General features: G+C 41.4%; 1 protein-coding gene across 3 annotated transcripts in view; it reads left to right on the plus strand.

Moving 5' to 3' along the window:
* Positions 1 to 16,632, plus strand: part of foxo6b (forkhead box O6 b) — a 35,462-nt gene extending 18,830 nt beyond the window's left edge. Inside the window, exons 2-3 of one of the 3 annotated variants that reach the window (XR_014533938.1) lie at positions 11,710 to 15,802; positions 15,835 to 16,632. Coding sequence is in view for 1 of the 3 variants with exons in the window: in XM_083543286.1 (XP_083399412.1) it covers positions 11,710 to 13,353 (1,644 nt within the window). In the remaining 2 variants the exon portion in view is untranslated. Of the gene's footprint in view, positions 1 to 11,709 lie in introns of all 3 variants that reach the window. The other 2 variants (XR_014533939.1, XM_083543286.1) reach the window with 2 other exon arrangements.
* The last annotated feature ends 267 nt before the right edge of the window (positions 16,633 to 16,899 follow it).

Raw genomic sequence — 16,899 nt, forward strand, 5'->3', positions numbered from 1 at the left:
TCTTCCCCTTCGTTTTTCTAACCCCCCATCTTCTTCTTTGTAAACTCTTTCAACATCTCTTACCCTAAACCCCCTCTTACACCACCACAACACCCCCCCCCATACATATACACACACTAGCTTGCTCTTCTGTTCTCCTCTCCATCTTCTTTTTTTTCTGTCATTCCCTTTCTCTGCGTACTACGGTCAGGTCTCATGGGGAAAGGCGGTTGGCAGAAAGCAGGCTTGCTGCCATAGCAACAGGAACCCTCCCTCTCCCACAGGTCTCCTTAGCAACTGGTAGCTTGGCATTGTTGTAATGAGCGGGCCCTATGTGCCAGGCTAACAGAGCACTAGTGAGCGTGTGTGTGTGTGTGTGTGTGTGTGTGTGTGTGTGTGTGTGTGTGTGTGTGCACACTCCACATCTTTGTGTGTTATACATGATTATAAAGTGCACGAGGAGTGAAGGCATTCTTCTACTGTAAGCTTCAGTAGCATCTCCCAGCATCCGAAAGAAAATCCCATAAATATCCATGTGTACATAATACGCCTTTGTCCTTTCGCCACAAACTCAGATTCCGTCTTAAACCGCGCTCTAGAACGCATTCATCTAGCCGCACTTTAATTAAGAATCATGCGAGCACGCTTCCTCATCTGTTTGCTCTTGATTAAAGTGATCAACTCTCTCCGTGCCCTCGAACTGAAAGAATCGAAGCGTGACTTAATTAATGATTTACTAATTAATTGTGCATGCTCTGTCTAGGACAAAGGATAACTTTGAGCGAAAAAATTAGTCAGTGTCACTGTCTTTTTGCTCACTGTTTAGAAGAGGATGAACGACAAATTAGGGTTTAGGACTACAGGGTCAATCAGTGGGTTCTTTTAGAAATAGATTCTTGCACATGATTATAGATTATATTTTATTTGGGACATTAAAAACAATGAAAATCTTTGAAAATAAACTCTGAATATAGATATAGATATAGCTTTGTTCATACACAATGAGGCTTCATGGAAAATTTCTACAATAGACATTGTCAAGAAGAATGTTGACATAAATAATTAAAATAAGACTATATTTTAAATGCATATGCTAAGACATTTTAAATGCATACATTTATCCCTATAAGTTTATCCCTATTAAACAAGCAAAAGGCACAGGTGCTGAGGGAAAACCTTCTGAGAAGGCAAGAAAATGACCGTGATAAATGTGATTAGCGGATTTAGGCGAAACAGAAACTCGAATGCTAAAATCCTGCTGTGGCAGTTTAATAGCGGTTATCTAACCTAGCTTACTTAGATAGCTAAGCATGTTCTGTGTGCTGGTGTATTTGTATGTAGGATGTGAGAATAATGAACAAATTGCTGAGCAAATGTCAAAGAAAAAATCAAGAAATTCATAGTGAAATCGTTCGACAGAAGCATGCTAGCTGATGCTTAATAAACTAGCCAGCTACTATACACAGCTTAGCAGCATATAAGGCTGAATTGAAAGAGCAAATGTCTGCATATTTATAGCTCCTGCCTTTTTAATGAAGCTAAAGATAATGAAATGTAGAGCATTTGAAGCAGCTTGCTGGCTATTAAACATACTAAGCGTATTTATTATAACAGAATTTGTGTATAAGGGCTCTTTATATTTTTTTTAAAGAGGTACCTTACGGGTGAACAGACATGGTCTATTTCATAGCGATATAATGACATTTAATTACAACATTGCACATAAAGGTTGTGTTTGTTTATTCACTCGGAGTAAGTGAGATGTAGTGTAGAAGGTTTGTAAGCGTATTAACCGTAGTGTCCTCGTGAGCCACTTTGTCAGGGGAAACCTGGCTGGACTCGTGCTCTGTTGTGCCAGCCACTGGGATAGGAAAGTCTGGCTCACCGTTCCCTCAAAGGCTATTTTGGTATGCGGAACGGATTTTCTGATCCCCTGCACTGCACAAAGATGCTCTTGAATCTGTTCAGTCTTTTCAAACATCCTCCATACGGCACAGTCCATCTCTAGACTGACTGTTTGGATGGACTGATCTATTGACTAGCTTGGTCTGTAGGTCCAGGAGGTCGAGGAGCTAACATCCAGGGGATAGGTAGACCAGCTGAAGTTGGAATTCATTGTAAGTCAGAGTGTAATGTCAATCCTGATACATGCGCTGAGAGTAGTGATGGGTCGTTCATGAACAATTCATTCATTTCGAACAAATCTTTAATGTGACCCAGAAGAATGAGTCGTCTCAAAAAGTGATTAGTTAATTTCGTTCAATTTTGTAGTTCATCTCTTCACTCTTATAGTCTAAATCATTCGTTTTTTAATCACATGACTTCCACAAATGCTATGCAGTGCATTACACAGGAAACAGAATTCAATTGTCCATCTCATAAGTTCTCTGATCTGAGTCGTTCGTCTGTTTGTCAAGTGACTCCCATATATGCTATTAGGGTGCTTGAGGGATTAAAGGAACAAAATGAGGCTAATGATACAAAAAAGATTTTGATGAATGAGATTCAAAGAAATGAGTCACTAAAACGATCCGATCTGCCCATCACTACCTGCGAGTAGTTAGTGTTATAAAGATGCCCATTAGTGATGTCATTTTTGGGGTGGCATCACTAGACTTGCAGAAAGTCTGGAAATTTGGATTACACACACACACAGACACGCACGCGCACGCACACACACACACACACACACACACACACACACACACACACACACACACACACACACACACACACACACACACACACACACACACACACAGGACATTTTAAAGGCAGACTAACAGGTCTGTGAGGGTCAGAATTCTAGCTGATAGACAGGTGTTCAAATACTTATTTGCAGCTGTATCATACAAATAAATAGTTTAAAAATCATATATTGTGATTTCTGGATTTTTTCAATTTCAGACCCCTTCATGATTTCTAAGTGGGGGAACTTGCAAAATAGCAGGGTGTTCAAATACTTATTTTCCTCACTGTATATACATACAAAACAGGCATCATAAGTTGTAACAAAAAATACAGCTGTTTTCATCCTTGTATCCTTGGTGTAATATAGTAGTCCACATGAGTTATGTTTTAACTCTAGATATAGAAGCACAGGCAAAAAAGATTATGCCTCGTGGTGACGTCCATCTCCTGGGCTTGTATTTTATACTTGCATGTTTGTTCGGTTTTATTTCCTGCCCAGCATTTTATTTAAAATCTCAATCTATATCGAACCACAATATAATATTGCATTATTACATTCATAGCAATATATCTGGTGTATCCACGCATGTCATGATGGTACCTTATTTGTACGATATTTCAATCGGATGACACTTTGCACTTCCACTAGAAAGATCTCGCTATGCTGCTACACTGCCAGATATAAAAATAGCCTCAGAATTATATGCTATAAGAGTCATATATGGTGAGGTGTCCATGCCCAGCGATCGTATACCATGGCCATCTCCAAAGCAAATCAAGCTGAATGGATTTATTCACTCTGTTCATGGTAGGATTATTCGTGTGGAGTTTTAGAGCTGTATTGCAGTACAGTGAGTCACTCGGTGCAACTATTTGATCATTTGGTAGATCAAAATTAATTCACGGTGGATCAACACTTTCCTGTGGCTCTATTTCTTTGGGCAGTGACGGACATTTCAACGAAGGACAGAAGACTGTTTGCCGTCCCAGTGTTTTCAGTGTTCTTGATGTTTGTAAGGTTGTGATAATGATTGTGTGTAAATTTCAGCAATTAGCATTAATTTAATAATGTTTATTACCACGGATATAGCCTCCTTTTATTAATTTCATCTCATTGCTACAGCTCAAGCAAGAACCGAAATTCAGAAGCTACACTAGGTACATGCTCTTCTAACCCAGAACTAGAAATATTACTGGGTCTTTTTCCAGATTTCAATAATGTCCAGTTTCCTGTCTTCTGCTTTTGTAGTTCATGTCCCTCAAACTTTTTCTTCTCAGCCCCAGATCCAAAAAAGGGATTTTTTAAGTTATCATAGTTTTCCAGGTCAGATCTTGTCATGCTCCTCTGATCTCCGTCATCACCAAAATCACATTTACTGTTTCTAAAACCCCCAATCCCAATCTGGCAACCAAAACAATGGCACTGTATCACTTTTTCACTACACATTTTTCCCATTCTGATGTTTGATGTAAAAAAAAAAGAAAATCACTGAAACTTGACCTGTTTCTGATGTTTTTTTTTTTTTATTAAAACACAATTATCTGCAGGTGTATAAGCATTTTTAATAAAATGGCCAGGGAGCGAACAGTATAAGCCGAAGATGAGTATTATGTATTCATAATATCATGAAGATCTATTTAACTCTGAAGACGTTGCTCATTAATCCGCTTGGCTATGAGTTTATTTCCCCTAAAACGAACGATGTCTTCCACAGGAAGGGTATCTTTAGAATTTGCTCATTTACATCGATTGCCTACAGACAGACTTATGAGACAAACCCTTTTTACCACACAGAGCTCACATTTTAACTCTCCCACAAATGGTTTATGTGTTACTTGGCTCTTCTCCTACAATGCACATAGTCCTTGTCTATCTTCTACCACACTTGTGCTTATCACTTATGCAAAATATATCTGACAGACAGAGAGAGAGAGAGCGAGAGAGAGAGAGAGAAACATTGACAAGTCTGTACATAATGACTGATGACTGAGGAGGACTAATGCTTAATAGTTGAGCAAGGTTGCAGATGTTTCCGCACTATGAGCTGCTAAGAACCCTTCAGCAATCTCCACTTGAAATGAATGTTCCGTATCTGTTCATAGTCTGCAATTTCATTACGTGAAGCAAGTTAGAATGAAGCGTAAACTCTGTGTGAAACTGGGCAAATCTGCCACAGAGACGTTTGACATGATGTATTTTTGACGAGAGATCAGGAAGACCTACGAGCTCAACCCACTGAAAACCGTTCGGCAACCCTTGCATGATGATCTTCAGAGAACGATCCACATGATCACATTTGCGCACCAACCGAACTCACCAGATTTGTCTCCTGAGGTCTTTGCCCTCTTCCCAAAGATAAAGATCCAGCTCTGCGTTTTGAATCACGGAAGGTTCTCGACACTCTTCGAAAAGAAGAGTTGCAGGAAACATTCCAGAAGAACACTGTTCTCTATTTTGAAGGTGATTGTATGGAAACGTAGACAAATAAAGTACCTTCTCAAAAACAGAGCGAATCTCCAAACTTTTTGAGTCTCCCTCGAAGGATCATCTTGAGGTATAAAATGTCAGAGATGTGTCTTGCAAATGTGTTGCAGCATGGATTGCAGCACAAATAACCTGTTTATCTACATGGTTTGTTCTACTGTCAGAACGTCCTGTTTCCTACATTTCAGAAGATAATGTTTTAGAATGGCTAAACAATGCTTTAAGATACTGATCTGCTTTGTATCTGGTTTGAAGGTTATTTGGAAAAGCTATAAAAATACAAGAAACCGTTCGACGTAACACATACGATTTTTTATTGCCCATTTCTACTGAACGTTTGTAAGCTCTCTTTTGCTTATTTTTTATTTTTCTGCCCTGAATCTTTTGACCTTCATCTCTCAAAGCTTACTGCCCTCCTGGCCAACACATGATCCCTCCAATCCCCTGGTGCTTTACAGCAGTTCCTGGTCGACACCCAGGTGACGAGCAGCCAGATTTACCCCAGATTATCGCCAGACTTTCTGGGATTACTCTGACTGGAGTGGGATTGTGTGTGATTGCGTTCTGTGTGTGGGTGTAGATTCCTGTGGATGAATCGATGGATGTGAACATGCACACAACTACACATGAGGTTGATGGGAAGGGCAAGGCAGTCTGCTGACTCACACGAGACCCACAAGGTGTCTGGGTCGATCATGGGCGTTTTTGGTGTGTTTGCAGTACACAACCACAAGCCACGGTGTGGTTGAGCAAAGCAGACTTAACAAGAAGATCTGGATTTTTTTTAAGGGATCAGTGTTTCTGTGGCGGTTGAGGGTAGAGATCAAGACCAAGCTATGTGATTAATTCTAGCATTTCAAGGTCTGGAATGACTTTTGTACTGCACCCTGGGCTTCTGGTAGTTAAATGCTGATGTGTGTGTGTTTGTGTGTGTTATGGGCAACAAATGGAAAGTGGTGGTCACCCAGGAAGCTTATACTTGACCTGCTTATTACCAGAGAAATTTTTTTTTGGCAGTGTGACCAAATGCTTGGGATGTGGTAGCTTAGTGAATAATATGATTAGAAGGTTATGGGTTCAAATCCCAGCACCACCAAGATGGGATCCTTGAGCAAAGCCCTTAACCCTCGATTGCTTAACTGGATAAGGGCGTCTGCCAAATGAGTTTGGCTCGAAGCTTAAATGCGAGTTGGTACGAATCTCCAGACGAAACCTTGAACATCGAATTGAACGTGTGCTGCACGAATGTTCAAATTTATCCCTTTCAATTCATACTTTTATCCGAACCCCACCTCATACGCTTGTTGCCTCTCTCCCCCCTGCATTTAATTCTGTAGTCATGGTTACCCCTCTGCAGCTGACGTCAGCGGTGCCATAGCTGCCAGAGGGCTGCTTTCTGATGGCCTGACATGGGCATTTTTTGACGCTGTCACACCGTTTGGCTTCGATTAAGTCAGCCCCTTGCCTGCCGTGGCTGCACAACATTGGACTATTACGCCAGCATGGGGGCTCGTGTCATTTGGCTGAGCTGCTAGAGAATAGGAGCTCCTTGGAGGGGGGCCAGAGAACATAAATACCCCTCACTTATCCAATTTCTCACTGCTTTGAAAAGGAGCAGAGTCAAAGTGGCACGGTTTTTCGCTTGATAGCGTGGGCTGGAGAATCAGCCCTTCAGAAATCCCAGGAGAGCTAGAGAGAGAGAGCGAGAGAGAGAGAGAGAGAGAGAGAGAGAGAGAGAGAGGCAGGGGGCTTTTTGAGATCAGCCAACTCTGGAGCTCATCTCCAGCTCAGTTCTCTCTCTCACCAAGATAATTGGCTCACCTGGGTGCCCGATATACATTCAATAATATGAGGCATAATAGCTCTCAGAATCACTACGGAAAAACAAGGTGTCTTTTTTTTTTTTTTTTTTTTTTTTTTTTTTTACAAAAGAAAAATAGCAGTGTGACAGATTATACGTGATCTGACAGAGGTACTTGATGAACATTTATTCTGTGAATATAAGCGACGGATGCCAGCGTGTGTTGTGTTGTGTTTTTTTTTCCGTCTGATGGTTTTGTTTTCCTGTTTGAGTACAGGTGAAGGACAAGTATGTAAGTGATTTTGGGGGTGTGAAAAGTATGGTTATGTGATAAACAGATGGAGGATATGGAGAAAAATGGGATAAATAAGTGTGAAAGTGAGATGATGGTGTGGTGTGAAACACTAAATACTGTCATGGAGTTCTTGATGCTTGGGACGGTATTCGTCTCGTTGCTGAACTAAAATCTGTCCAGAAACAAAGAAAGACTCCCAAAATTTGCCATGTGTGCCTTTTGTAGAAAGGAATTAGCACATCTAAACAGGCCTGGATTACAGGATTCATTCTTGGTGGGGAAACTTCTCTGGCTAAAGCGGTAGACTGAATGTGTTAATTGGCACCATTACACGCAAATGCAGGATATGATTCTATACAATAAATACACAAAAAATCACACACTTTTTACTCTAAACATTTAAGATTTGTAAACTGGATTAAGGTAAGACTGAGTGCCACGGGTAATAACTCAATAACTCATATCATAGCTGTATTTGATAATAAAAGTTGGCTTTTAAATTTAAATTTAGTTATTAACAGAGGTCGAGGCACCGATCACTAAACTATCGAAAAAATCCATGCACATTTTTCCTGCTTCCGGTTCGCTGTAATCACAACAGCGGCCTCTAAAGGCGAATCACTGATGCCACGTTCTATTTGTTTTTACACGCGAGACTGCGCGCTGCACGGAGAGCGCTATATTATTTCTTATTTATAGTTTATTAGTTATATAAATATATTTATTAATGAACATATATATCATATATATTTCATTTAGAATAATTTCATAATTTAGTACTGAGTTTTATATTTGTAATTATGTCAGTACTATTTTACATGGATGTTAGATTTTTTTTTTATCAAGTATCAATTTGCCGGTTGATTAATCGGTTAACGGCAAGGACGACCCAACCTAGCTATCGGTATCGTATCAGTAAAATCCACGATCATTCGTACTCTAGTTATTAATGAAGCCTATTTATTTGTTAGCGTCACGCATCCATATAGTGAAAAAAATTCACTGTAATAGAAATAATGCTCTTTTAATAGGTGATATATCTCTTAAAAAGTAATTCTCATGTGTCAAAATAATAAACGAATCCAGCATTAGATAAATAAATAAATGTAAAATCATAAAATCTCAGTAATAATACTGAAAGTCACTTCAGTTTGTGGCATTTTCTGCCACACACCGACCCTCAATAAAGAAAGGAAAATTATCACAGAAAAAAGTTTTAGGACCATTGGGATACAACCTGTTTTTCTTCTGCTTCTTCTTCAGCTTTGTTTTCTATCATGGTTTATTCAGTCAATAAATTCCTAATGATTTAATGATGCACTTTAAGGATTTAACTGATGATCTTCTCATACTGTATTTACTGCTAGTAATCATTTCATTACTTCTCTTGTTCAATTCATGTGTTAGCAATCCAGCTAAATCATCACTTAAACTCGATGCTAGCGTCTCCAGGAGCTTCATGAGATGTAAATAAGCATGTTTTTTTCCTGGAAACTAACCGTTATCTGTAGCTAACACGTACAATAGATACTTATAATAATGCAGAAATCCTGACAGGCAGCTCTAAGAGATTTGTTGTGATATGTGATGTAGAGAAAGGTAGCAATGATACAAGAACCGATCGTTTATGCATGTGTGAGTCAGACCGAGGGTGTAATGGAGATGGAGATTAGTTGAGGGACACTGTACAATGATACAATAAATACGAGGATACTGCAGCAAGACAACAGGAGGTGCTTTCGTATATATTAAAAAATGCGGCTTAACTTTTCTGATGAAGAAAGCAGTTGTTACACGAGCAGCAAAAATGTGCTATTACCAAAAGTATTGGGACACCCAACTTTTCCAGGCATATGTGCTTCTTTCCCAAATTATTCCCACAAAGATGAAGGCACACAATTGTACCGGACATCTTTAGAAGCATGCGATTTTCCCTTTTCAATTAGGTGACCCAAACATGTGCACATCTTCATGAAGACATGCTTTCCAAGGGGTTGAAAAATCTCCTGCAGTATAGATATTAACCCTATTGAACACCCTGTTCTTCTAAGCTGACCTACATCAGTATTTGACTTTACTACCTGGCTGAATGAATTCCACAAATCTCCACAAAATCTGGTGAAACATCTTGTGGTGGAAGAGTGGAGCTCATTAGAAGAGCGAATGAAGAGTATATGTGGAATGGGATGCCCTAAAAGCTCATCCCCATTTATAGTCAGGTGTCCACAAACCTTTTTTCATATAGTCTATATATTATGGTGGTGTGTTCTTCAGAAACTGAATTTGTACTTAAACGACTGCTCCTATTCATGCATTAAGAATGCCACAAGGTGAGGAAAAAAAATGAAGCCTAATAGACCTTGTCAAAAATAAAGGCAGTGTGATGTTCTGAACTGCCAACCAGCCAGGAATGTGTCATTCGACTCCTGGAACTATATGCCATGCAGTAAATGTTAGATGTGTATGCATTATTGCATCAGCTTTTTGAAAAATATAGTAATGCATGACTGTGTGTGTGTGTGTGTGTGTGTGTGTGTGTGTGTGTGTGTGTATGCATTTATCAAAGCTAGACATCCCAGAAATCCCGATTCTGTAGCATTCTTGCATCTCTTTAGATTTAACTTGTGCATTTAATATACAGCATAGTCCAGACGTATTAGCGTGTTCCAGACAGTTCGGTAGGGTACCATGTCTAGCTCTTGATGCACAAGCATCTTGTCTTTACGTTATACTGAAAGGAACTTCTGATGCATCGCTCTCGAATTTTAATTACTCATTTAAAAAAAAAATAAAAAATCTCCAATTATTGTGTTGCAAGAAACAAACCCATGTTTACTTCATCTGTTCCTGTGATCTAAATATGGTTTATCTTGGCATTGGAAGCAGCCCCCTCCCCTCTTTTTCTGTTCTCTTTGTTCTGGTGTTCTTCCAGCACAGTGAGCATGCCAGAATCACACCTCTCTCCCTCTCGCCTCTTATGCTGGCTCCCTGTCATATTTGGAGGCCTGCAATCGATAGGGGCGTCTGCGATCATGTTGCCACGTGTGATTCATTTGGGTAACCTTGGCGACGGTGTGATGTGCTTGCTGCATGTGTGTGTGTGTACGTGTACACGTGTATGCGTGTGCATGACTCGGTTGGCAGTGGTGTGAGTCAGAGGGAATATATGCTGCGTGGAGGAGCAAGGCTGCCTGCTGGATCGATCTGTTTCTCGGTGCCTGCCACTCTTTACTCTAACAGCCGCTTGATCTGAACGATTAGAACGATTAGGAATGATTAGCTAAGGCTAAGTTTATTTATTTTATTTTCTTTATATCAAGAAGTCGTCAGTATTGGCTGATGTTAATGCATAATGGTCGGATGTGTACAGTACATTTTATATTACAAATTAGGGAATTTAAATTTGAACAATGAAAAAGCATCAAACTTTTTTTATGCATTTTTTCATTCTTTTGGTCCTGAAGAGGTCTATTTTCTAGCCAAAAACAAAAGACTTTTCTAATTTCAGATTTCTGTGGATATTTCATTTTAATAATCGCTGGGATCACATTATTTACCTACGATGCCTAATGGGACACTCAAAACATATCCTTTTTTATTATCAGGAGAAAATTCCCCCAAAACGTTCATGCTGTCAGAATGTACATTAAACATACACCGATCAGGCGTAACATTATGACATTATGAGTGGTGAAGTGAAGAACACTGATTATCTCTTCATCATGGCATTAGTGGGTGGATACATTTATTAGGCAGCAATTTTGTCCTTAAAGTTGATGTGTTTAAAGCAGGAAAAATGGTCGAGTGTAAGGATTTGAGTGAGTTTGAAAAATTGTGACGTCTAGACGACTGGGTCAGAGCATCTCTAAAACTGCAGCTTTTGTGGGATGTTCCTGGTCTGCAGAATCTATCAAAAGTGCTCCAAAGAAGGAACAGTGGTAAACCGGTGACAGGGTCACGAGCAGGCGAGGCTCACTGATGCAGTGGGGAGCGAAGTATGGTCCATGTGCTCCGATCCAACAGACGAGCTCCTGTAGCTCAAAATGGGGACCAACACAATATTAGGCAGGTGGTCATATTGTCATGGCTGATTGGTGTATTTTTCTGGACTGTAATAATTCTACCTATTTGAGAAACTTGCTATATTCCGTTTTTAATCAAGTTAATTTTAAACATCTTATCTTGTCTTTATATTTGTCTTTAACTAAACCTGGCTTTCACCATGAACATTTCCTTAGAAGCTGGAATGGCATAAAAAAAAAGATTTCTATAATGTAAATGTCTATAATGTGAAAGCAGTCATGGGCAAAAAATCTAGACAGAATTGAACGCAGTTGAATGTAACTTCCTCTTATAGTGTATTTTTTTAATGTAAGATGTGATTCTGTACAGACTTAGATGTTTAACAATATGTTTTTGTCTTTTCCTCTACCCCATTACCCATAATTGTCTCTGCAGAACTCAATTCGCCACAACTTGTCTCTGCATACCCGCTTCATTCGTGTGCAAAATGAGGGAACGGGAAAGAGTTCATGGTGGATGCTGAACCCAGAAGGTGGGAAGATGGGAAAGGGTCCGCGTCGACGAGCTGCCTCCGTGGACAATGGCACAAAGTATCTGAAATCCCGAGGCCGGATAAGCCGAAAGAGGGCTATGGGGATGAGCCGAGGGCTTGGTGCAGGGCCTGGGATCCAAGGGTCCCCCGAGCATGGTAGCCCAGCTGGGAAGGCTGGCATGGGAGTAGCGAGTGAAGAGTTTGATGCTTGGGCAGACCTGCACTCTAGAACAAGTTCCTCTGCCTCCACGTTAAGTGGCTGCCTGTCACCGATCGTGGCTGAAGCAGAGCCTGATGAACCAGAGGAGGGAGGACTATCCTGCTCAGCTTCGCCTCGTCTCTATCCGAGTCCCACAAGCACCAGATCACCTGCTCTAGGCACCGGAGGACACTGTCCTTCAGTAGAACTCCCTCAATTGGCTAATCTTACTGGTGCTATCAGCTTGGATGAAGACTTCTCTCAACCACAGCAGCTCAAGTGCAATGGCTACCATTACGGCCCCGCACCTAAAGGGGAAACATCATACTGTGGTACTGTCTATGGTCAGCCTTCTTTAAGTATGCTGAGGCACCATGCCCCTATGCAGACTATCCAGGAAAACAAGCCAACCAGCTTCCAGCGCCCCTTAAGAGCTTACTCTGAGAACAATGCTCTGGAGAGTCTATTAGCTGGTGAGACACAGTACTGTGGTAAGGACCTAGTGGTAGGTCAAGGTCAAGCTCCCCATTCTCTAATGTCACGGTCTAATGGCATTGTACACCCTCACGGCCATGATCAGAGCTGCAGTCACAATCACAGCCAGAATCCCAATCCCAATCAAAACCTTCACAGTGATCATGGAGCAAACCATAAGCAGAACTCAAGCCTTCATCACAACCAAACTCCCAACAAGCATCACCCAGATCTAGACTACAACCATGGTTCCAAACATCACCCTGCTCATGACTATGTCCAATCACACAAGCAAATACATAAGCTTAACCCCAGCTCTAATTCAAACCGTATGCACAGCCATATGCAGCACGGCAACTCGCGGCAGTCTGCGCTCTCTCCCAGTGAAATACTGCAACCCTACAACCACAAATCCTCCAATCCATACGGCCCTCGTGCCCACCTTCCCTCTACCTCCCTACCCCCTAACCCAGCCAGCTTCATCGATGTGCCCCAGGACCCCTCCTTCATGGCGTCTGCACCCCAAACCCGACACCAACTTTACCCTGGGGCTCAGCACCAGGGCCTGACAGAGCCCTGGCATGGGTACTACCACTACCACCAGCAGCAAGCTCAGAATGGCAGTCACCAACCTGGTCACCATCAACCTCCTCCTAACCGACTGCAGCAGTCAGAGATGGAGATCCATCAGAGCAGTCTGGAGGGTGATGTCGAGTCTGTTCTTCTCAACGATTTCATGGACTCTACAGAGGGAATGGACTACAATTATGACAGCTCACTTTCTCAAGGCATGGGAATAGGTTTGGGAATGGCCATGGGGATGTTTGCAGGGCCCCCACAATCACACAACAGCCAGAGTTGGGTTCCTGGGTAATCAGAGATGGGTTAACGGGGAAAACTTTCACTGTAGAGCGAAGTGGGGAAGTGGGGTGGGGTCCGATCAGGTCAGAACTGATTTGACTGTGATTTATTTTTGGTCCGAGAGCCAAACAGTACAATAAGGCATTTTAAGGACGTATAGTGGTGCTGGTGTCAGTGCAGTCAATTTGAACATCAATATTCCTTCCTCTTTCCTTTCTCCTCTAGTCTGTTTTCTATGCTGTGGATTGATATAATGACACCATGTTTCATCTTCTTGTCCTCTCTCTGTCCCTCAGTTCACTCCTTAATATCCATCCCCTCTTTCTGGTCAAAAGCTCTCAAGCACTTTACATCCATCTCCCTAAATTCAGACGCAGTAACAGCCACTCTGAATCGAAGGGAGAATCATATTGTTTGCTGGTTTTCTGGGTTTAATGTATCCAAATAACTCTGTTATCCTTCCAGAGTGAAAAAAAATTGTCTTGGTGTTTTATTTTTTTTTATTTTTTTTTATTTTACATTTTTATTTTTTGGAATAAAAAAAAATCGATTAGAGGATGGAGAAATAATTATCCGTGCTGTCAGGCAGTGTTGTGTTCATGTTGGTCAGGGTTTTGCCTGTGTGTGCGCGTGTGAGTGCTTATGTGTGTGTGTGTGTGTGTGTGTGTCCCCTCGTCCCATTCAGGTTCGTTCAGATGTCTCTGTTTTCCATACGCTAGGACAGTCATCCCTCAGCACCATGTTATTGATATTCAGCATATCGTTTTTATTCTCTAAAGTAATGCGCCAGCTATGCGTCACTACTCCAAATCGAATGTGGCACTCAGAGTGCGTGAGTGCGTGAGTGCGTGTGTGCGTGTGTGTGTGTGTGTGTGTTTTTCTTTCCCTTTTCAGGCAAACCAGCTTAATGTGTTTTGGCTGGAGTGATGATTGAAGTCGTTCAACAGCAAATGGTGGGGAAGAAGTGAAAGAGAGGTGGAGAAGGAGAGAGAGAGAGAGAGAGAGAGAGAGAGAGAGAGAGAGAGAGAGAGAGAAAGAGAGAGAGAAAGAGGAAACATGCAAATAATACCCTGTTCCTCTTTCGCTGCATCTGTGGATTTATGTAGCTTTCCTTGTAATGAGATCAGGAACGATCCGAGGCTACCACGCTTCCTGACCGAGGCTCTTTCCAGTGCACCTTGGACTAGCTGCGCTAAGAGCCGCACGCTCTTACGATCTGAAGCACTTCGAGCTTCATCCTAATCACCCTGTTTTTTTGTTAACATTAGCATATTACATTATCATTAACCTATGCAGTGTTACTTTAGATAATCAATGCTGATATATCAGTCACGAAGCCTCATTAACCCTCATTAACTCCTCATCAATCCTCATTCAATCCTGCGGCGGAAATTTGCGCAATATCACATTAAATGACATTCTACAACGTCGGCGTCGTAAGGTAAATGATTCGATAGCGAAAGACCGGACCTTACTTCTGAGAAAAGCCAGATGACACCGCCGTCAAAATCGGCTGTAGTGAACGGCATGCTAATTAGCACAATCAGAAAATGGTGCTATCGCTCTTGCACAGAGGAACTCCTTACATATCCACTCTATCCACTGATTACACTTAGAGGGAGAGCGATGTAATGAAGTGCATTACCAGGAACGAGGATCAAGGATGGGTGTATTTTCTATCTCCTGACATCTCCTGAGATCACCTGTGTTCTCCTCCAGTCAGACGTCTTCTTTGCTAACCTCCAGAACACTATATGGGCAAAAGTTTGTGGACACCTGATATTAAGATTTATATTTCCACATTTCATCCCCATTTCCTTTATAGTAACCTTCACTCTTCTGGGAAGATCTTCCACTAGATCATTTCAGATTTGTGCTCAATAAGAAAGTCAAGTCAGGTAATGATGTAGGTGAGAAGGTGAGGAGGCCTGAGGTGCAGTCAGCGTTCAAATTCATCCCAAATGTTTTCAGTAGGGTTAAACGCTCTATAGAAGGAAATCTTCCATATCTTCCAACCCATATCTTCATGAAGCTGGCTTCAGGAGCAGGAGCAGGTTTGGGCATCGTAGTTTAAGTTGTACACATCCTGTACAATCGTTCTCCTTCCAGCTTTGTGGTAACAGTTTGAGGAAGAACCTCATAAGCTTGTGGAATCAGGTGTCCAAATACTTTTGCCCATAGACTGTATTGCTCTTTCTTTCTGTTTGCCCTTAATTATAGATGTTTTGTAATTTTAGCTTTGTTTTATCGGAATAAATGAAAATATAATCAAACGAGTGAGTGAATCTGATTGGACGGATTCCTCATGGTGCTGTACATCTGGAGAGAGAAGGAGAGAAGGATAAAATGAGGGAGAAGAATGGAAGAAAGAGGAGAGCGAGAAGAGGAGAGTGATCGATAGGCTGATGGAGAGAGACAGATTGGAGAATGAATGAGTTAAAAAGGAGGTTGCTAGAAGGAATGTGAAGGAAAATGAGCTCGGAGAAAGAGGGAGACGGAGAGGAAGAGAGAGAGAGAGAGAGAGAGAGAGAGAGAGAGAGATAGGGAGATTGAGAGAAAGAAGGAATGAGTGTGTGTTTCCTTCAGAGTACCTTCCCTTAGCAAAGCTGTTTGAATCAGGCCAAATGTCAAGTGCCTCTCTGCAGCTTTTCTTGCACACACTCAGATTAGATAGCCAGCCTTCTCTCTTTCTTTCTTTCCTTCTTTCTCTCTTTCTCTCATATCTCTCGCTCTTTCTTTACCAGTGAGGACAATAATGCCTGCCTTCATCTGCTGTCTCTTTTTCGTCTGCCCTTCTTTATGTTCCCAGTGACCAGAGCTCTATCATTTCCCTCAGCGTGTTTTGGTCCCTGACCTCCATGTCTGCTTCTGTGTAAAGCTTCTGGTGTGTGTGTGTGTGTGTGTGTGTGTGTGTGTGTGTGTGTGTGTGTGTGTGTGTGTGTGTGTGTGTATCTGAAATGACTATCGAGATCCATCGAGGTTGTGCCCTGGTATCCTTTATGCCTGGCTAACACCGATCTGATTATACAGTTTATATTTATTGGGTATAAAAGATGGGTTTGTGGGGGGGAAACTGTGGACCCCTGAATCTCTGGTCATCTTTATTATGGAATCATGATGTTATTACATTTTAACTTACGTCTCCTCCTGTACAAAATCTGTATGGAAAAAAAAGAAAAATTGTATAATAATTTTTTGGACAAAAAAAAAAAAAAATCTTGGTTTTATTTCTTTTTTTAAAAATGATGTATCTGCTCATCTGGTGATTGTAAAATAAAAACAAAAGACAGAATATACTTTGGGGTTTGATTGTGTGTGTGTGTGTGTGTGTGTGTGTGTGTGTGTGTGTGTGTGTGTGTGTGTGTGTGTGTGTGTGTGTGTGTGTGTGTGAGTGCGTGCTAAGGTCAGGGTGGATTTAACCTAACGTTAGAAGCAATGCAGTACATATGTATAAATGTGTCGTGGTACATTGTGTGTGTGTGTGTGTGTGTGTGTGTGTGTGTGTGTGATAAGCCTCGTTAATGTCCCAGATGCTGTGCCATAGCTGTCTCTGTCCCAG

The sequence above is a fragment of the Silurus aristotelis genome (genome assembly GCF_946808225.1).
Source record: "Silurus aristotelis genome assembly, chromosome: 6".
Taxonomy (NCBI): Eukaryota; Metazoa; Chordata; class Actinopteri; order Siluriformes; family Siluridae; genus Silurus; species Silurus aristotelis.